General features: G+C 56.7%; 1 protein-coding gene across 2 annotated transcripts in view; it reads left to right on the forward strand.

Annotated features, from left to right (window-relative positions):
- COL27A1 (collagen type XXVII alpha 1 chain) overlaps nt 1–20,908 on the forward strand; it is a 124,993-nt gene that overhangs the window by 40,492 nt on the left and 63,593 nt on the right. For both annotated transcript variants that reach the window (XM_079790348.1, XM_079790349.1), the window contains exons 10-15: nt 316–360; nt 2,203–2,256; nt 3,125–3,169; nt 10,449–10,502; nt 12,745–12,789; nt 20,747–20,800. In XM_079790348.1, the coding sequence (XP_079646474.1) occupies nt 316–360; nt 2,203–2,256; nt 3,125–3,169; nt 10,449–10,502; nt 12,745–12,789; nt 20,747–20,800 (297 nt within the window). The remainder of the gene's footprint in view (nt 1–315; nt 361–2,202; nt 2,257–3,124; nt 3,170–10,448; nt 10,503–12,744; nt 12,790–20,746; nt 20,801–20,908) is intronic.

The raw sequence follows: 20,908 nt of genomic DNA on the forward strand, positions 1-20,908 counted from the left end.
GGGCCCCCAGGCAGAGGGAGGTGGCGGGCTGGGGGCTAAGGAGCTGCGCCTGCTGGGTAGGCCTGAGAGCAGGGATGCTCAGTAAGAGAACAGAAGAGACACGTTCTGGTGCAGTGGGGGTAGGTCTCCAGAGGCTCCCCCCACCCAGTCTCCCCTGGAGCCACTTCCCTGGGACCCTGAGGTGGCTGGGGCTCAGTTTGAAGGCCACGAATCGAACCCATTCCCATTCTACAGAGAGAGCAGCTGAGGCCTGGGTTGTTGGCAGCAAGTAGACGGTCTCCATATGTCCCTGCCCCTCTGTCTTTTATGTTTCAGGGGTTACCTGGACCTGTAGGAGACCCTGGTCCCAAAGGCAGCCGGGTAAGTGGGCCCTGCAAGTGCCGTACAGGTGGGCCCTGGATGGGCATTACCTGTGCCCCCGGTGGGCCTGAGAGAGATCGGGGCTGGGAGGCCTCCACCCAGTGTCTGTCGGGCTGCAACCTCCCACCCGAGTGCTCTCTGGAGAGCAGAGGGACAGCAGGACGGCCCGTGATGGGAGACTCTTGAGCCAAGCCTGCGCCATGGCCGGGCAGCCTGGGCAGCAGAGAGTAGCTGGGGGCTCGGCCGCAGTCCAGCTGCCACAATGCCCAGCGTGTCCCAAGTGATGGGAACAACGCCAGGCCGCTTTGCCTGCAGTTGGAGTCCTCAGAGGCCTCTCTCCTGCTCCTGACTGAGGGCGAGGGGACCACCCTTTTGGGAGCCAGTGGTGTCTGATGGGTGAATGCTGCCCAGGCCTAGAGGCTGACAAAGTATCTATTGTCCTCTTCAAGGAGGAGCAAACCCTGAATGGCCAGCAGTCTCAATTTACCCATCTTTCCAACGGGGGTGATGTCCATTCTGCCTCTTGCATGGTTATGGAGATACCAGGAATTTGGAAGCAAGTAGTGTTTAGGGGGAGCCACCAGGTGTAGGCTCCCGGGTGAGCTGTGGGCGGTAGGGAAGGTTCTGGGGGAAGTGGATGGAAGTAAATGGAGTTTGGAAGACTAAGAGGTGAACTGGTGGAACCTTCTCTGTACCTCCAAGGAAACTGGGTTCATAGTAGAGACCCCGAGGCCCTTGTTTGCACTGCACAGCGAAGGTGTAGCTAAGATGAGGACCCAGAGGTCCGCAGGGCTGGGCTCGCTGCCTCTCAAAGGACGCTCAGCACGTGGGTCACACAGTTCAAGGTCAGGCTAGGTTGGTGTAAGGTGTCTTCCTCTCCTGAACCACAGTCAGGCCCTAATCCCAGACCCTAATTATGGCCACAGTCTCGGCTCTAATCCCAGGAACTGACAGGCAGCTGCTAGGAGAGCATCTGGGAGGTGGGCAGGGGGTGGGTGGGCAAGTTCCCCAGGACGTGGTGGTGATGATGACAACCATGATGATGATGATGATCGTAGTAATGGTGGTGATGTGCAGGGGCTGAGGAGGCTCCTGTCCTATGATGTTGGACCTTCCTTAATCCAGCTGTTCCCACAAACTGTGACCCCAGAGGGTCCCTCTGAACACAGGGAGGTCTTCTCACTTCTGCCACAGGGTCCCTAATCGGTCAGGAGGAAAGAGATAGGCATCTGGGCTGCTTGGTGTTTGCCATGCTAGAGGCATCTTGGGGCCACATATATAGAGAGAGAGATGGTCTGGCCCCAGCTCACCCCTGTCCAGGGTCACAAGGCCCTGAGCAGCCTGGGTGAGCCGGGCCATTCCAGCTGCCCTCCCAACCCCGCCATCACGGGTCTCATATTTATGAAGTAGGCAGAGGGCAAGCTTTGGGGTCAGGGCACCTTCGAGGCCTAGAAGGAGGCACTACCGAAGCCATAGGTGCCCAGCAGGGTCCCTGGGGGTGGGGAGGACCTGGGGCCACTCCAGCATCTAACCCAGCTGAGAGCTTCCTTCCTGCAGGTCCTGGAGTCCCGGCTCGGGGCGGGCCTCCCCCCGAGAGCGCCCGCGCCCTTCCCTGGCGTGAGGGTATGTGCCTTTGGACTACATCGTGGAAGCCAGCACCATGCAGTCCATGGGCATATACACTTGCCTCAAGGCCTATGTCATCGAGGAGCCGCCGGAGCCACCACTGCCGCCAGCCAGGAAGAAGAGCCGGGCGTGGGAGGGCAGCGAGGGGGCTGGGATGGGTCGGGCCAGCCACACCCCACCACTCGGCCCTCTGACCCCCCACCTGCTCTTTCCTAGGGCTACATTGGACTCCCAGGGCTCTTCGGCCTGCCAGGGTCGGACGGAGAGCGTGTGAGTATGCTTTCTCTGTTTACCTCTTACCCACCCCACCCACCCCTCTGCCAGGTGCCAGCCTGGAGCAGTCGTGGAATTCCTTCTAGAAGGTGCTCTCGAGTTCCATAGGAGTCCACTAAGGGGACAAGGCAAGGCAGGTGCCTTCCAGACATAGGGACCAGAGTGTGCAGGGTCGGGGGCGTATGAGAACTTGGCAAGTTTAACAGTCATGCCAGTCCAAGCGCTGCGTGTGAGGTGGGAAGGTGGGGCAGTGGGGAGACAAGGCTGGAGGGAGCGCCTGGGCCACGTTAGACGTCACTCAGAGGTCAAGGTCAGGAAAGGGCCTCTGCTCTGAGAGCCCCGGGAGCTTCTGAAGGGCTTTCAGCAAATGAGAAACGGGCCCATGTTGTATTTCAGACCAAGTGTCGGCACACTACGGCCTGGACTCGGCCCTGCTCGTTTGTTTAGGCATCACCTGTGGTTGCTCTGCTCTCGGCACCGAGATGAGTGATTATGACCGAGACTGTTCGGCCCCCAGGCCTCTGGACCGTCCTCTCCATCCCCTCCCTGCCTGAGCCCATATATGGGAACTCAAATGTAACCTCATCAACAAGAGAACCTTAGACACGCAGAAGGAGCACTTAGCGAGCACCAGCCGAATACCCGGAACACCGGGTACTTTGGGGGGCCAGATCCCCAGTTCAGACCCACGCAGACCCCAACTCTAGGGAGTGCAAGGGCCATCCATCCCCTGTGCAGAGCTGGTATCTGCTGTGGATGTGGTCTGGATGCTAGGCTCTCGGTGACTGCCTCTTGTGGGTGCTCTGGGGCTGGTGTCCCCTGCTGGAATCCTGTCCTGACCTCTCCCCTGTCTCTTCCTCTACAGGGCCTGCCTGGCGTTCCTGGCAAGAGGGGCAAGATGGGTAGGCCGGTAAAGATTTTCCGTGTCTATTACGCAGACTCTATGGGGGAACTTGACCTCCCACTGGCCGTGCTGCCCTGTCCATCCGTGGCCTGGGCATTCTCTGCTTGCTTCTCCGCTCAGCCGTCGCTGTGCTTTGAGTGTGGGGGCCGGCACGTAGGGCTGTCTGGGCCTCGTGTCCTGCTGCCAGAACACGAGTGGCTGCTTCCTGGCTGGGGCTGGGGGCGGGGCTCCTGTGGGCTCTGGGTCCCTCTAGGAGGGAGCCTCTGTGTGTGTGTGTGTGTGTGTGTGTGTGTGTGTGTGTGTGTGTGTGTATGCACACGTGCACACCAATTGCTCTGCCATGCAGTTCTGTGTCTGTGGGTGGGGGCAGGGCGGTCTGCTGTCTGGGTCCTTAGTGTCCGTGCTCAGGGTCCTGCTGGGACTGGGGGGTCTTGGCCTGGCCAGGTGGCGGTGCTCCTGACTCGGACAACACGCAGGCTCCGTGTTGTCCTGGTGTCCCCTGTTTCACCCGTGCACACACAAGGCCAGAGGGCAGCGGGATGCTGGGCAGGTGGGCCACGAGGGGGGCTCGGCCATAATGCCCAACCTGTCAGCTTTGCCTGTGATTCTCCATCGTGGCAGGGAATTGTTTTCCCCTTGTTTGGGCCTCTGTGGGGCAGGAAGAAAAAGCCACGGCTCAGGGAGAGTAAGTAATCTGTCCGAAGTTTCACGCTGAGTCAGCAGCAGCGCCAGGATTCTAACTCGGTGTGTCTCCAGGGCCTCTGATCTCCATGGTGGCCCAGGCCCACTGGTTGGAGATAAAGTTGTAAAAGTGGATTCCCTACAACTTTTGCCCGGAGGAAAGTCATTCATCACCATGCTTTGCTATTCACAAGGGGAAACGGAGGCTCCGAGAGGCAGAGTGTTGTGTCCAGGGTCCCACTGCTAGGCTGAGGGAGACCCAGGACTGTGACTGAGACATCTTTCTCTCGGGCCCTGCCCCGTTGCTGGCTTAAGGCTCCCTGCCTGTGCCTTGCAGGGTAAGGCCTAGACTTGGAACCATCATTAGCCCTGGGTCTGTACCTCCCAGGTTGGTAGCAAGTAGATTTTTGATTGATGGAGACGGGATTGCTTGTGATTGATGGAGACGGGATTGTGAGTTAGAACTTGAGAGTCAGCTGGGAGGGAGCCAGGAGCACTCCCGGTGGCCAGAAGGGGCTGATGGCAGGGTCCCAGGCACTGACCTTGCCTATTGCAGTGTATGGACTTGGGTCCTCTGGGGCCAAGCGGGGAATACAAAGAAAAGCAAGATCCAGGTCCTGGCTGTAAGGAGCTGACGGAGGAGCACCTCACCCTCAGACCTAGCCCCCTCTGTGCCTGAGGTCTGACACCTGACCCCCGATCTGGGCAGGGACCAGCACCTGATGCTCCTGGCTTCAGTCAAGGATGCGGAGTCTGCGAGGGCTGGGCTGGCATTTGGATCTGTTCCTCAAGCCCGGTGGCTGGGACAAGGAGACTACTTCATTCATCATTCATTCATCATTCATTCATTCATTCATTCATGTATTCATGTATTCATTCAATGAATTCTGAGTGTGCACTACGGGCCAGGCACTGTGCTTGGTGCTGAGCAGTGGACAAGACAAAGCTCCCATTCTCATGGGCAGACAGACAGACAATGATTGTTTGAGGGAATGAAGAATGCATGATTGACTGTCAGATGGTGCTGAGTATTCAGATAGAGTAGGAAGGGCGACAGTGAGTACTTGGGGTATAGGCTGTTGGAGAAATTGGTCTGGGAAGTCCTCCTCACTTTTTGAGAAAACTGAATGAAGTAAGAATGGAGCCCTGTGGCTATCCGAGGAAGAGCACTCCGGGTCGAGGCCACCTCCAGAGCCCCCATGGGGGGATTGTTCTGGCTCCATCTGGGAACCTCCCAGAGGGCCAGGCATTGCCACTGTGCAGAGGAGAAGACCAGTGAATGACGTGGCCACGATCGTGTGGCTTCTGGGGGTCAGAGCTTTAGAATGCAGGAGCCAGTGGCTTCTTCACCTGCTGCGACCAGGACCACCAACAGAGTCATGCTTCACTGTCCTCTTCCACCCCCTTCTCTACAGCCTCCCTATCCCTTTCCTACTCCCGGCGGCCCCTTCGTCTGCCTCCTGCTTGAACTTACTTTCTTTCCTTGGAGCTGAAAACTCCTGCTCACAGCTGGGAAGGCAGCGCCAGGTCTGTGAGTGAGATGAGGCCTCTCACTCATTTCTCATTCAACAAAAATTTATTGAGCACCTACTGTGTGCCAGGTAGTAGGGATAGCACTGTAGCCAAAACTGACCCCCTCAAAAGCAACATTTATTGAGGCCCCGTTTTGAACTGCGTGTGATTCTCCCACTGATTCTTTGGGGTGAGACTGATTTTTCAGGTGAGGAAACAGAGGCTTCCATAGCCAAAGCCATTGGCCCAGAGACCTCCAAGGCCTTGCCGACTTGAACCCTGATAGCCGTCAACTCGTGCCGGCTTCCTCACTCCGTGCCATTGACTTCCTCAGATTCCACGCTCCACGATGGGGTTGTGCCCTGGCGCTGGGGTGTCAGGTGTGGGTGGGAGGAAGCCCCTTCCCTCCAGTCAAACCGCCCTATGGTCATGCAATATGCCTGAGGGCTATGAAAGCCCCTGAATTCTAGCCCAGCCACCATGGCCACCACACAGGCAGGGTCTGCATTGGCGATGACAGAATATGCATGGACTAGAACTTCATATCACCCAGTCTTTTAGCCTTTGTCTCTGCCTTGCTGGGCCTCCAGTCCCTCCGTGCCCTCATCCCACACTCTCCTGAGTGGTCTTACGGGCCATCCCCCATTGCCAGGGCTCCCTAGCCCTTGATCTGGCTGGTGGGGTTGGGGGATTCTTTTGTGAATGGGTTTTCCACTTGCCCAAGCCTTGGGCCAGGCAGTTTCTAGGCACTTATTAACAAGAGGAAATGTCGAGGGAATGAGCTGAGTTCCCTCATGCCAGATCGCAGCTGGCCTCATTTCTGGCCGGCCTGGCAGTGATCGTGCTGTAGTCCATCTCTCTCCAGCCAGCAAAACCTCAGGCCCATGCATGCGGCCTCCTCGGCGTTGGGCTTGGAAGGAGAATGTGAGAGAGTCTTCAAATGGGAGCCGAGAAAGAGACAGTGGAGGTCGGATCCCATCAGAGCTGCAGGAACCTGAGTGATGAGCTGGCCCAACCTCTTTGTCAGGCAGATAAGCATAGTTTAGAGAGGCCAGCAACTCCCCAAGGTCATACAATAAGGTGGTGACAGAATCAAGACTCGAACCCAGGACTCTTGCTTGCTAGTAAGAATGCTAGTACGAATCACTTCTCCTGTGCTCACATCTTCAACCTCCAAAGGGAGACGTAGTCTATAGCTCTCATCTCCTCCTCACACCATGTGCTAGAAAGAGAAATGCATTGTGGTTTTCTGAGGGATCCAGGTATAAGATGTTACAAACTTGGCTGGAACTATGAGCTCTAGGGGGTTTCTTCTGGACTGTCCTGGCTTGTTCGGGGCACGGCCCAGGGACACTCATGGCTGGGGTCCGAGCATTTCCTCTCAGCCGCAGGTCTCTCCCCGGGGCTGGGAAGATGCTACAGTGAATCCTGTAGTCGGACGCTCGATGAATTCACCATCAGCGGCTGGAATGCCTGACCCGGCCAGCCGCCACTCACAGCTCCTCTTGTGGTCTCTGGCCAGGCCTGCCAAGCGGGTCTTGTGGAGTGAGTCAGGCAGGCAGACCCTAGAACCGAGAGCTAGAAAAGCCCAGCCCTGGCTTCCACTCCCTTGGTGTGTGTGGCTCGGGGACAAGTGGGATTTGCCCAAGGCCACACGCCATCGGGGCGGGCAGGACTCTTAACACGGTGCGTTTTGGTTTCAAGCTCAGGGCTCTTTCCAGTTCTCCGACTGTGGGGAGGAGGGAGCAAAGTGAGAGGGATCTCATGTTTCCACGTGGGGAAACTGAGGCCAAAGCAGACGGGAGTTTTTAGCTGTGGTCACGCTGTGGGCTGGGGACGTGGTCCCCAGAGTCCCCAACTTGAACTAGAGCCGTCCCAGAGCTACCGGTGGCTCTGGAATCCTGGTGAGAACTCTACCTGCCTACCTCCTTCTTATTCCCTGGGGTCACTTTTGGGGGGGCTTCCCTAGTGGATTTCAAAAGGGCCGGGTGAAAACATGCTCAGCATCGTGAGAAAGAGTGCTGGGGGCCTCCGGTCTCTCCATGTGGGCGCACATCTGGAAAAGAACATCTGGAAAAGAACACGGTGCTTTGAGATGCCGGTTAGATTTACGCGGGAACTTCCGACTCTGGAGAATCGAAGCATTGTCAAGAGTCTCCAAGATCCTTCTGCAGGCTCTTCCTAGAGATCATTAAGTATTCCCACTGTTGATGCAAACCCTCACCAGCACATGGTGATGGCACATTAGAGTTTGCCAGGGGCTGGATTACAAACATCTGGCCTCTTCTTCAGCCCAACTCTGCTAGGTGAGTTGGGCAGGACTGACCATTTTTCAGGCCAAGGAGCTGAGCCTTCGAGACCTTGGTAGGACTGCAGATCTTCAAGCTGCACGCTCCCTCCCCCCACCCCCGCCCTTACAGCCCACCTTCTGGAACAGACCATCTGGGTAGACACTGTGGGGAAGTAGGGCCTCCTCAGCCCTCAACATCTTGCCATGGATGTGGCCACGAGGACTGTCCCTGTTTTCATGTCTATCGTCTCGTCCCAGAGCCAGCTTCTGTCTTCTCCTGGGCCTTGTTCTGCTCAAAGCACGAGGCGTTCAGTTCCCCAGGGAGGCCTGACCTGGGGAAGTGGAGAAACCATGTGGCTAAGGCCCCGGCAGGGTGCCAAGCTCATTGCTTGGGCCTCGGGCCAGCCTGCTGCAGCCAGGAGCTCCGGCCTGAGGAGGAAGGTCCCGCGGCTGGCCAGGCTGGGAGTGCACGCCATGCGCGAGCAGATGCAGGCAGACAGGGAAGCAGGCCGTCAGGGGCCCTAGGGCGAGTGTCAGAAATGGGCTGTCACTCAGTGGTGGAGGGATGAGGCAAGTTAGCAGGATGCTGGGGCCTTGGGCATGTGCTGGGCCTCAGTCTCCCCATTGAGGCAATGAAATGCTGAATGTCAGGAATCAGGGTCTTTTTGTCTCAGGCCATCCGTGATTGTTCCAATCAAAGATTTGTTCCAGCACTTTTTTGTTGTTGTCAATCCTCACCCAGGGATATTTTTTCCTGTTTTGGCTTTTTTAGAGAATGGAAGGGAGGAGAGGAGGGAAAGAGAGAGAGAGAAACATTGATGTGAGAGAGACACATTAATTGGTTGCCTCCTGCAAGCACCCCAATCTCGGCCGGGGATCAAACCTGCAACTCAAGTATGTGCCCTTGACTGGGAATCAAACCCATGACTCTTCGGTGCGAGGGTAGATGCTGTAATGTCCAGGAATGTTCCAGCACTTTTAAAGCTCCAGTCTTTCCCCCCAACCATTGTGCTCTTAATTACAAACCCTAGATTCCTGAAGGTCATCTGCTGGACTCCTCCGAAGGGAGGGAGACTGAAGATGGAGACAGGGCTGGGTATTGCAGCCACCGAGCATGTACAACAAGCAGAACCAGTCCGCAGCATCAGGCATGCCACTCCCACTTGTGCGTCGGCCAGGGTTCTCCTGAGCCCCTGGAGAGACGCAGGCTTGTAGTCCTGTCTCTGTATTCAGTGTCCAGTCATAGCAAGAGAACGGGCGCTGGAGCCAGACTGCCTGGATTCAGATCCCAGCCCTGCTATTCCATAGCTATGTCACTTTGAACAAGTGACCTAGCCTCTCTGGACCTCAGTTTCCTCATCTCTAAAATGGGCCAGTAATAGGACCTATCTCCTTGGGCTGTTGGAGTTTGCTATTCCTGTCATTGTTGTCATCTCACTGTCACCTCCCACTGGCTATACTCCGGCTGCATTTCGTCTGCCTCCCTTTGGGATGTGACCATTCTGATGGTCTCTGCCTTGCTCATGCCTCAGAGACGTGCCCCCACATTGCCGCTGCCTCCGTGTGGCAGCCAGGGCTCACCCTCGGTGCGACATCTCAGCTCGTCCCCTCGGGACTCCTCATTATTGCACAGCAGAGAGTGCTGAGGCTCAGGAGGCCCGTGGGCGGTGGAGCCAGGACTGGCATCGGGTTGCTCTGGCTGCAAAGCCTCACCTGTCAGCCGGCCTGGCAGAGGGGGCTGAGAGGAGTCCTTGAGCCAGCCTGGAGTGGCCTCTGAGAGCGATCCATGGGTTTGAGACCTTCCTGGGGCCTGCTGGGTGCACATGTATTGGACTTGGCAGCCAGGATCAGTGCCTGGGAATGCTGTCAGGCTCTGCATCCTGCTCCAGGCTCCTTCCCCGAGGCTTTGTCTACGGGTTGGGAAGTGTTCTTAGGGATCACACACTCCAGCCTGAGCACGGTCAGAAAAACATGAAATTTCCCTGAAAAAACTATGGCTTGAATTCAAGGAGAGGGGAGAACAGGTTTCTCTAAGCTCCAAGCTTGAGGGCTTTCTTTTCCTTTTGAAGTAGAATGGAGTTATCCCCTGCCACGCCAGGAACATCCCCACAGCTGATGTTTGTCCAGCTGCCCGTCTCCCCAGAGAGCAGGGAGTTGGGTCAGGGAGGGGGCGAGAGGCCAGACCTGCCTGGGGTGGGCAAAATGACCTCTCTCTCAGCTGCCGAAACTCACCTGTGACAATGGTGCTGCTGTTCACCGCAGTATAACCTGGACACTTCCAGAGTCTCTCTATCTGTAAAATAGGGACCATGATTCCACAGGGTGGCTTTTGAAGAGCATGTCACCATCATACAAGGTCTGAGCTGGAAAATGCCGCACAGGCCTCCCCTTTGACCAGTGGGGAAACTGAGGCCTACAGGGGAAAGGGAGGCTTTTACAACTCAGCAAGTCAGCAGCCGGTCTCCAGGCCTAGACCCACATTCCTGACCCCCCACTGCATCGGGACCAGGGCTCAGATTGACCGTGGCATCTCCACGCTGGGGAGCCAGGCACCAGTTTCTTTTCAGAGACTCTGGGGACATAAGAAGAGGCTCAATGTCCCTGGGCCCCACCCGAGAAATTCTCTAGGTGGAGTGTTTGTTGAGGGCATGGGGTGATACAGGACCTCACTTGTTGCCCAGATCTCAGAACCAAGGAGTGAGACTGCATGGACATGTCCTGTGTTCCCCGGGGGTCTGGATCGCAGCCACTCAGAAGTATAAACACTAATTCATAGATGTTTGTTCTCTCTTGTGCCCTCAGGGGTTTCCTGGAGACTTTGGGGAAAGAGGCCCCCCCGGACTGGATGGAAACCCCGTAAGTATCTCAAGTCTTTGGGACCAGGAGAGAGATTCGGAGGGAGCTCACGCAGGTTTTAGGAACCCAACTTTGGGGTTGAATGACTGTCAAACCCTAGCCCTGCTGCCTACTAGCTGGTGCTCTTGGACAAAATGCCTGCCTCTTCTGAACCCCGGCCTCCTGTCTACTGTGGATGCCCTGTGACCCCGCCCCGCCAGAGAGCCCCCAGCCCTGAGCCTCTGGTCCCAAAGCCCCAGGCTGTGCTCCATCCTCAAGGACTTAGGAAGGCTCCGCACAGGGGGCGGGGGGGGGGGGGGGGGGGTGTGTGGGGGGGGGGGGGGAGCCAGGGCTACTGCCACCTTACAAAACACCGGAAATGTTTATGAGATGGCAGCAGCCCGGGAGCTGATAGTTTGCAGGCCCCGTGTGAGAGGAGAGCGAGTTCTAAGGAAATCGCCAGCACAGGCCTGTTTATAGGGTCTGTAAATAATCAGAGAAGCCAGGTCAGCTTGCCCTTCGGAGCTGAGCCCTGCCTTCCCCGTCCTGTCCCAGCCTCAGGCTCGGAGGGAGAGCAGGCCTTGGGGGGACAGGGCATGTTCAGAGCTCCTTGGAGCACCTGCCCTGCCCCACCCCCTCCATGGGGCTTCCCTCAGAGCAGCTGTGCCAGCTGTGCTTTCTGCAGAGGTGGCTGCTGGATCCGTCCTCAGCACCTGATTCTGTTCTCATTTCAGTTCCACAAATGCTCCCTGGGGCCAACCCTTGGGCTCCCTTGGGAGCTGAAGCCCTGGCCTCAGAGCCAGGTGGACCTGGGTTTGAATCCTGCCGCACCACTCGCCAGTGTGGCGCTTGGACAAACCAGTTCCCCTCTCTGGCTCTCAGTTTCCTTGTCTGTAAAATGGGGGGCGGGGGGGGGGGTTAGAATGCTGGCCTCAGAGGGCTGCTATGAGAATGAAACGAGAGGGCAAGGGGTTCGGCCCATGACCAGTGTTCACCAGTGTTCCTAGTCGGGGGTGTGCACAGTGCCTGCCCTCGAGGAGCTCATGGCTGTCTCCCCATTATTGCACGAGGCAGAGAGTAGATTGGTGGGATCAAGGAGGTCCCGGGTGCTGTGGAGGAGGGAGAGGAGGAGGGAAGCCTCTTGGGAAAGGTGACATTAGGACTGGGTTGAAGGAAGAGGTGAGGAGACATTCCAGGTGGAGGAAGGAGTACCAGCAAAGGCACAGAGGGGAGGGGCCAGAACCTTTCCTCCAGGGGATCTGTCCTCGGACCAGCAGTTATAATGTGTGGTGTCATGCCAGGCCCCCTGGGGAGGGGCGGGATGTCTTTACACTCAGGGCCCCAGGAGCAGGAAGAGGACCGGATGTGTGGTCCCCGCTCTGCCACACAGTTGTTGCGTGGCCTTGGACAAGTCACGTCCCCTCCCTGAGCCTCGGTTCCCTCATTGGAAAGCCAAGGCTATTTCTCGCCGCCTCCTCTTCTCTGTGGTGGCTGGAGTCACGACCTCCGTCTGAGCAGTCCTGGGTTGCACAGATGATGGCAGGCAAACCCCCGGATGGTGTGGGCAATTCTCACGGATCATCACCATTTCTAAAGCCCCCTATTTTTATTCGCATCTTTGCGTTTTGAACTTGATCCAAATCCCTCTACCGCCTTCTCTGGGGCAAGCAATTGAAGGTCCGTTTATAGAGAAGAGGAAGGAGAAACTTGCCCACGGCCACACCCAGACACATCTCACTCCTGGGCCAGAGCTCCCCCAGCGTCTCGGAGGCTTGGGAGGCAGAAACCTGTGAGCCTCTGGGGGTCCAGGGCCCCGGGCGCCTCTTGGCTGAGAGAGCGGGGAGCTAGCCTGGTGGCTTTCTGCTTGCAGCCCTTGCCACTGTTATTTTCTTGCACTTGACCTTGAGTAAATCACTTAACTCTGGAGCCTCAGTTTTGCCATCCATAGAGTGAGGGTGAAATGAGACCTGGCTCGAGCACCCTGCACATCCTTATTACCATGATCAGGATTCGGCGCAGTCCTTCATACTTAACCATCTGAAGCTGCCAGACTTGGAAATCCAACCTCCCCATTTTACAGATGCGGAAAGCTGATGCCAGAGGGGGCCAAGGGTCTTGTTCAAACCTTAGACCAGGCTCTGGAGAATCACCAGTCAGGGACGAGGAGTGGTCAGCTCAGAGGACTCCACTAGGCACCCACGTGGAGGGGGTGGCCCAGGAGGGAGAAGGACAACTAACCACCTTGGTCTCTCTCCATTTGCAGGGAGAACTGGGCCTGCCAGGGCCCCCAGGAGTCCCCGGCCTCATTGTAAGTACACAGATGCCTGGGAAGGGGAGAGGCAGGGAGCAGGGTGTGGGGAACAAGCAATAAGACCTGCTGGAAAGGCCCCTCTCTCAAACCCAGGAGGAGCTGGTGTAGCAGGACAGACCAGTCTGAGTGGGGGGCCTGAGGGAGGACAGTCCTACTGTGTAGTCTCAGGTGCATTACCTACCTTCTCTGAGCCCCTTACTTGCTGCCTGCCCATCGCTCTGGAAGGTGGTGTAGACAGGTGATAGCAAGGCCATTTGACAGACAAGGTGCTTCAGGTCCAGAGAAGGAAGTGACTGGCAGAACTGAGGCTCTGGGCCACATGGGCAGTCGTCTTCATCCTTGTCTTCAGAGCACTGATTTTGGAGCCAGACCACCTGAGTTCAAGTCACAGCTCTGCCACATCCTGGCTGTGTGCCCTGGGCCAAGTTACTTACCCTCTCTGAGCCTTAGTTCCTCACCTTTAAAATAGGGATGGTAGTAGAATCTTCTTGGGGTGGTCGTGAGGATTAAATGAGGCATTGCATGTACAGTCCTTGGCATGGGGTCTACCACTCAGTTAATGTGCAATTAGTGGGAAATATTGTTGTATTAATTACCGTTATTACCTCCTGATGTGCCTGGGGCTGAGAGAGGCCTGTACACAGGGAGATGAGAGGCAATCTGACCTCTTTCTCCATCTAGATTGAGGTAGGCCTTCTGGAGTGCGTGGTTCTGTTAGCCAAAACCAGGGCCACCTCTTCAAGGGTGAGCCTTGGCCTTGGGCCTGGCCCCAAGGGCCAATGAGAGACCTGAGTCTGGGAAAAGACTCTAGGAACTTCCCCAGGGTTTGATGCCCCCTCTGTTCTGTCCTCAGAGTCATTCCTTGTGGGGTTTGAGTCTGGGGGCCCTTGGGGGTCACCGTAGACTGTCCCTTAGTGCTTCGGCCACTCCAGCAATTTTGCTGAGAAATTCTGTTCAGAGGGAGGCTAGAGCCCTAGCCAGTTTTTCTCAGTGGTTAGAGCGACAGCCTGCAGACTGAAGGGTTTGATTTTGATCAAGGGCACCTACCTCAGTTGCAGGTTTGGTCCCTGCCCCTGGGGAGGGGAGGGGTCTGTGGAGCCTTATTGTTCTGGGGAGGTCTGTCCTGTGAAGAGGGCCCAGTCCTGTGCGCCTGCTCAGATGGGTGGAGGCTCAGATCAACCTGTGTCCAAATCCTGGCCTCCCCTCCCCCTGGCTCTGTGGTCTTCCATTATGGCCTTGCTTCCTTAAACCCCAGGGACCCTGTCTGTAAGATGGGATCGCTGTGCCCACTCTTGTGAGGACCACAGATCCACACATCCAGTCTAGTCTCATGGCTGAGAAGGAACCAGATCGCTTAGGTTCAAATCCTAGCTCTACCTTGCATTTAATTGCAATTCTGAGTACATTTTTTCACCTCCTTGAGTCTTAATGTCTTCATCTGTAAAATGGGGATAATATTTAAACTTGGAGGATTATTTAAAGAAACTAGTACATATAAAATGCCTAGTATATAGTAAGCACTCAAGAAGCACTAGTTGTAATAATAGTGGGTGATGATGATGATGATTGTACACCCATACACAGGCATTTTGTCCCTGGTGGCAGCTGTCTAGACTGCTGCATTGAACAAGATTTCAAAGTCACGTTGGAACTTAGTGAGAGAGGATGCTGAGATTGACTGGTGATGCCTGCTTGGTCTGGGATGAGGACGTGTCAACACTTGAGTCATCCATTTGTCACCCGCACTGTCCTTTGCCGGGCACCTTGTTTGGCCCAAGGCGCTGACCTAGATGCTTTGGAAAAATAAATCTGTGCGCCGGGCGTTAGAGAACCTGATTCATGGGGACTTTCCAAGGGTCCGAGTCCAACCTCGACGCTGGGCAGAGGTCTCTGGAGCATCTTGGTCATACGGTCATTAAACTCCAAGGTGAACACCCTGGTGTTAGCCGCGCCCTCCTGTGGGAGCCCCACCATTTCCACAGAGCTCTCATTGTGCAGATGCTCCTGTGAGCTGAGCCAAGGCCTGGTCCGGCCCCGGGAGAGGCTGCTGGGGATGTAAAGGCGGTCATTGTCTGTTCTTCCCCAGGCTCCTTCCTCAGGCTATATGATCCGGCCCCTAAAGCTTTCCTGAGGGGATGTTTATGTATCCTGGCTGTCATCCTTGGCGCGGATTCCTGTTTGTCCTTGTCCTGGCGTCCACTAGATTGACTCCTCAGAGGGGCGAGCATAGTGCTTGGCCGAATGAATACTCACAGATTCTGGAGATGGAGACTCTGCCATCACAGCCCCGGGCCCTCCTGGCTCTTTACAGAGCTCGTGCCCACCTGTGTTCCCCTTTCTCTCCACAGTTAGTGTTGCCAGATTAAATACAAGACGCCCAGTGAAATCTGAATGTCAGCTGCAACATTTAGAACACATGTATGCTAAAATATCACTTGCTGTTTATCTGACATTCCAATTTAGTTAGGCAGTCTATATTTTTATTTGTTCCGTCTGGCAACCCTATTCACATGGTTTCTTAGGTGAATCCCATTTGACAGATGGGAAAACTGAGGCCCTTGGTCAAGGTCACATAAAAGGCAGGAGAGGAGGGAGGCGTAATCGGAGGCCATGTCTCCCAACTCCTAATTCAGGGCACTCCTCTCCCTGCTCCCTTCTGAGGGTCTTAGTTGGGGGTGAGCCCTGGGCATCCCAGCATTTCTCAGATGATGCACCCACCCCCTCATGATAACCCTTTCCAAAGAGCTGATGAGTTTTTCCTTGTGCCTCTGCTGTTTTTAAATTCCCTTTCTGCCAAGGTGACGGTCCCTTTCTCCGTGTGGATCACAGGGCTGGATCTGAGACCACTAAGTCACTGCTGCCCGCCCTCCACCCCCAATCCTCCCCCCGCCGCCCCCCTGCCCCCCCCCCCCCCCCCCCCGCCGCAAGCAGAGCCCCCTGCAAACCAAGGTTTCCCAAAGAGTGGGAAACAAAGGAATTTTCTAACCAGGGTTAGAAGGGGAGATGGACTGTGAGTCACCTTCGGTTTCCTAGAGGATGTGGGTTTTTAGCTGAGCACATGGGAATTCCACGTACTGGTGTCATTTCAGTGGATATTCAGATTTATTCAAGGCCTTCTGTCTGGTCAGCTGAAGCCATTTGCATGCAGACTGAAGCCTAAACATGCCCTGTCCCCCGGGCCTTTGCAGCCGGGAGGAAGGAGAGGAGAGAACAGACAAACATTCACGGAACGCCTGTCAGCTGTGTGTGCTGGACATACCTTAGGCTGCGGGAGCCTTGAGCTACTTGAGGTGCTGCACAGCCTGGTCACCCGGATGGGGAGGCTGGGGCCCGGGGTCACCACGAGGGACTTGCAGCCCAGGCCCGTGTGGCCCCCTGCGGCCTCTGAGGTGAGACTGCCTCGAAACAGCCTCCTTTGAGTAATTGAAACCCTTTGGCTGGGCCTCAAGAAAAGTGTGCCTGGTTCCAGAATCTGCCCAGCAGAGAAGATTCCTGTCTTTTGCATTCTGAGTGACACAGAAGGGATGTTGGCTCCTCCATTTAATGAGACCCAAAGAATATGTGATCTGGCCCAAACCCAGAATGTGGGGGATAGTAGACAAGTCCACCATACTCTGTCACTATCCCATCATCGGGGTTTGTTTCCCTGTCTATAAAGTGAGGCCAGGAACCCCAATAACTGATATTTGCCAAACCCTGCGCCAAGTACTTAATCATCACAGCAAGTCTCTGAGGGTAGGGAGTGGGATTACCATCGCGCAGGTAAGGAAGCCGGGGCTCAGAGAGGCTGGAGCCCCTGCCCAAGGTCACACAGCTGAGCGGCGGGACCTGGGTCTGTGTGCACAGCTCATGCTCCTCACATTACACCCCACGGCCAGCTCCACACGACTTCTGTGCTGAGTGGGGACAGCGGAGGTGTCAGAGCATGCACTGGGCATGCCCGGGGCTGTTCTGGGTGAGAAATGGTGCCTATGAAGGTCACCCAGGAGCCAGGACTGGCCACAGCCCCAGGTCCCTGTCCCCAAGCTGGGGGCCCTCAGCGTTTCTGGAAAAGAGGCCTTGTCGCCTTTAAGGCAGTTCTAGGGAACGCTGCTGCAAGATTTTTTCCCTAGGGGTTTTGTAAAGAAGAGTTTGAAGGGTTTTGTTTGTTTGTTTGTTTTTCATCCATTCACTAGGCTGCTTTTAGTGGCTCCTTTGGGGCACGGGGGCGGGGGAGAGGAGGGGGGAGTGGTGGCCACATAGGCACACACATCGATGGCCATCAGCGTGGAATTGGCTTGGAGTGAAAGCCACGTGCGGTTCTGAGACCAGACAGCAGGGGCCTGACCTGCCTCCGGAGTCTGGTCACCCGGAAGGACAAAGTGGGTGTTCACAGTGTGAGCACACGGTATAGGAAACAGTGGCCGAGGGTGTCACAGCTAGAGAGTCAGCAGGGCAGGACAGGTGAGGCGTGTGAGGGAGGGAGGCCCGGCCAGCACCTCGCCATGAAGGGCGGGCATCGGAAGCACCCTGGGTTGTGTCTTCAGGGGTCCCTGGCAAACCCCACGGCGTACTTCGGGGGAGAGCGGAACTCGTGCCTGTTTCTACATCGGAAGCCTGTCCCCAGGCCCTGTCACTTAAGGGCGATGGCGATGAGAAAGGCATCCTTGGTCCTGCATGGAGTGAACAGTCCATCGAGGGCTAGTGAGCATGGCCCGTGGGGCAGACAGACAGACAGACCTGGGTTCCGGTTCGGCCTCTGCCTCCTACCCCTGGCTTAGTCCTTGTGCAAGTTGCTTCACCTCCCTCGGAGCCTCGGTTTTGTCCTCTGTAAAGTGGAATGGGACTGAGAGGGGTGCTGACCTCCTGGGGTTACTGTGAGCTGCCCTCACCGGGGTTCCTGGCACAGTGTAAGCGCTTGCTAACGAGGATCTGATGAGACTGGAAGTGTCGAGCGTGGAGTCTGGCACACAGTAGGAGCTCTGTAAGTGGTTGCAGATGTGGTTGGCTGTGCTTTTGGTGGGAGCTAGCGAGATGAGGGCAAAGTGTGTAAAGCCATGTCTGGGAGCTTAGGCAAAGTGGAAACAGGATCCAAATTAAGGGTATTACTCATTGTTCTTTCCTGTGGGGACACGACATTGTGTGTTGCTCGGCCAGGCTGCCCGTGAGGGTGTCTAGCGCACAGCAGACGGGCGTTCTTCGGGCTGTACTGGAGGGGAAGTGGTCTTCTCTGTTCCTCCCCCAAACGCGTTGATATCCCAGCATGGGGGTCCCGTCCACACGAGGAAGACTGCCCTAAGCGAGCGCCACCTCCCACACCCCCCCCCCCCCACGTCCCCGGCAGCCAGAGTCGAGTTTCCGTGACTCCTTGCCCCCGGGGTGGATGCCCACGCCGGGCCCCCGCCCCACCACACACAGACCCCTTTGGAGAGGCCTGCAGGGCGGTGAGCGCGGTGCTGCGGTGGCTCCCGTGGGCCCACACGGGCGTCACTCAGGCCTGTGCTGAACCCGGTCCCCTCACAACGGGCCACTTTCAGCCTGGAGCGGGGAAGAAGGAGCCTGTGTTCCTGGAGCTGCCGATGGCTCTGTGCCCGCCCGGGGCCGCGTCGGAGCCAGCGTGCCAGCAGAGCCCGCTGTTTATTTGCGCAGCACGGGGAACGTGGGGCGGGCCACCCCTCTCTTCCTTCATCCAGGATAAGAGAGCCGGAGAAGCCAGAGTGGCCTGCCCACGTGCCTTTGGCCAGGGATCCGGGCTTCACTCCCCCTTCCCCAGAGGGTACTTCGGAATTGCCTAGCCGCCCTGGAGACGGACTGCCGGGTAGAGATCCCCGCTCTGCCCCCCTCTGATTTGCTCAAGCCCTAACCTCTCAGGGCCTCAGTTTCCTCCTCTGTGTAGCGGGGACTGCGGCAGAAGGGTCTTTAAGGGCTGGAGTGAGGGATAATTGAACGGAGACAGTAAGGTGTTGAGCACAGGGCCTAGCCACCAGTGCCGCTTGTGTTACTATGACACCCGTGACACTGACACCCGCTCCCTCAACGACAAGATTTCTAGATGGGAACTGAAAGCAGGTTTTCTTTGCAAAGGCTCCCCTAGAAGGCCTGGTTCGACCCAATCAGGTGAGGGTCTTGAGGTCCAGAGAGGGAAGGTGTTTTGCCCAAGATCACACAGCAAGCAGGACCACAGCATCTGCCTCAGCTAATCTAAGTCATTCGGGGGAGGGGTCTGGGGTGGCGATTGAGAATCCGCATGGCCTCAGCCAGGCCGTGCCCAGGCTGTGGCTCTGCACCTCCCTCCCTCTCCCCTCGGGTGCTCCACGGCACGCCCCTGGGCCCTGCTGCAGGAGCCAGGCAGGAATGGGATTTCTCATTCTCTGCCCGGCCTCCCTCTCCGAGACGTCTCCAGGCAGCCCGGGCAGGAGCCCTCCGCAGCCTGGCGCCCTGGGGCAGCCTGCGGTCCTCCAGTGCATCCAGGGGCCTCCATGGAGCCTGCCCAGGGCTGTGGGAACTGAGGCCCAGAGGGGTCAGACACATTGATTGGCTCACGCAGCAGCCAGACATTTAGATCTGTCACAGACGACAGAAAAGGGGGAGAAGAGGGTATTTCTAGGGACTCCCTTTCTCTGGTGTGGGCTTAATATTATGGCTGTGGTTGGCTGACAGTAGTGACAAGGCTGGATGGGAAGTGAGGAGATTTGAGAGAATGATGGGCCTGTTTAGAGAAAATACAGTCACTCCATGAACCATGGTTTCTCGCCAGACAATTCTTGTTGTGGGGCTGGCCTGTACAGTGTAGAATATTTAGCGCATGCACGCGCGTGCACACACACACACACACACACCGTCTCTACCCACTGGAGGCCAGTAGCCCCCCTTTGGTTGTGACATGGAAGTCCATAACTCTTCAAAACAACGCCTGGAGGTACATATCCCCATTTGTTGCAGGAAGAAACGGAGGCACAGAATGGTTAGTGAAAGGTTTGCGACGCAGGAAACAAGACACAGAGTCCAGGCGATGAAAAGGGGGGCTTGTGCTCCCGGGCGAAACTCACTGGTCCGAGAGTGGGCCAGGGAAGTTCGAGTCAAAAGGGGGGCTTAGGTACTTCCTTTATACAGCTGTTTAGTGAGGGGAGGGTGGAGGGCATGAGAGTGTGGAATTCCTGCCTCGGGTAAGGGTCTGGGAAGGCGCCAGTTATCTTTGTCACCATCTACCTTTCGGATGCTTGCATCAGCTCTGGACTTCCTCCCTGCCTGGACCTAACAGTTAGCACCGCCCCCCCCCCCCCCCAAATCAATGTGTGGGCAGCAGAGGAGAGATGAGACCAGGTGGTCTCCTGCCTCCCAGCTCTCCAGGGTCTAGGGACTTGGCTGTTCCCACTGGGGACAGTCTCATCCGATCTGCAGTGGGGTCTCCAGCCTGGGGCCCAAGATCTTAGGGTTCTCCTGGCTCTTGTCTTCAACCCTGGGGTGTCTGAGATCGACAGCCCCATGCCTTCCGGCTGCCCTCCCAAGGAGATGGCCGGTGAGATTCTGGGAAACTCTCACTACCAGAGGAATCGAAGCCCCTGTTTGCAGACTTGACCCTTCAGGCACCTGGCTCAAGGAGAAGGATCCCGGTCCCCATTTCACAACTATTTATGTAGATGGAGGCCCAAAGACATCAGATGAAATGCCCCGAGTCCCTGAGCTCGTAAGGGATGCAGAGAATCTAACAGGGGAGAGAAAGGCCTGACATCTAAAGCGAAATGGGAAGAAGTGGTGGGGGAGGGGCAGCAATCAAGAAATGCGTTGGGAACGGGCCTGTGTAAGATGTATTCCAGCAGTGACTTCACGACGCAAACAGACCGAAGAGCGTTCTTCCCTCTGAGAGCAGCCCAGCGGGGCCACATCCTTGGAAACCGAGCCCCGGGACCTGAGGAGCCCAGGCCAGCCTCCTGGGGGCACCTCTCACAGTGTCCTCTTCTCTTTCTCTCCCCAGGGTGACATGGGAACATTGGGTCCGATTGGCTACCCAGGACCTAAAGGCATGAAGGTAAACGGCCATTCCCTATCCCAGGCCTCGTCCCATCCAGGCACCCCCTGACCCATTTCAGCCTGAAAGGGAGGGTGCCCTGACATGAAGCTGGGGGAGGGGGGAGGC

This window comes from Cnephaeus nilssonii (assembly GCF_951640355.1).
Source record: "Cnephaeus nilssonii genome assembly, chromosome: 14".
Taxonomy (NCBI): Eukaryota; Metazoa; Chordata; class Mammalia; order Chiroptera; family Vespertilionidae; genus Cnephaeus; species Cnephaeus nilssonii.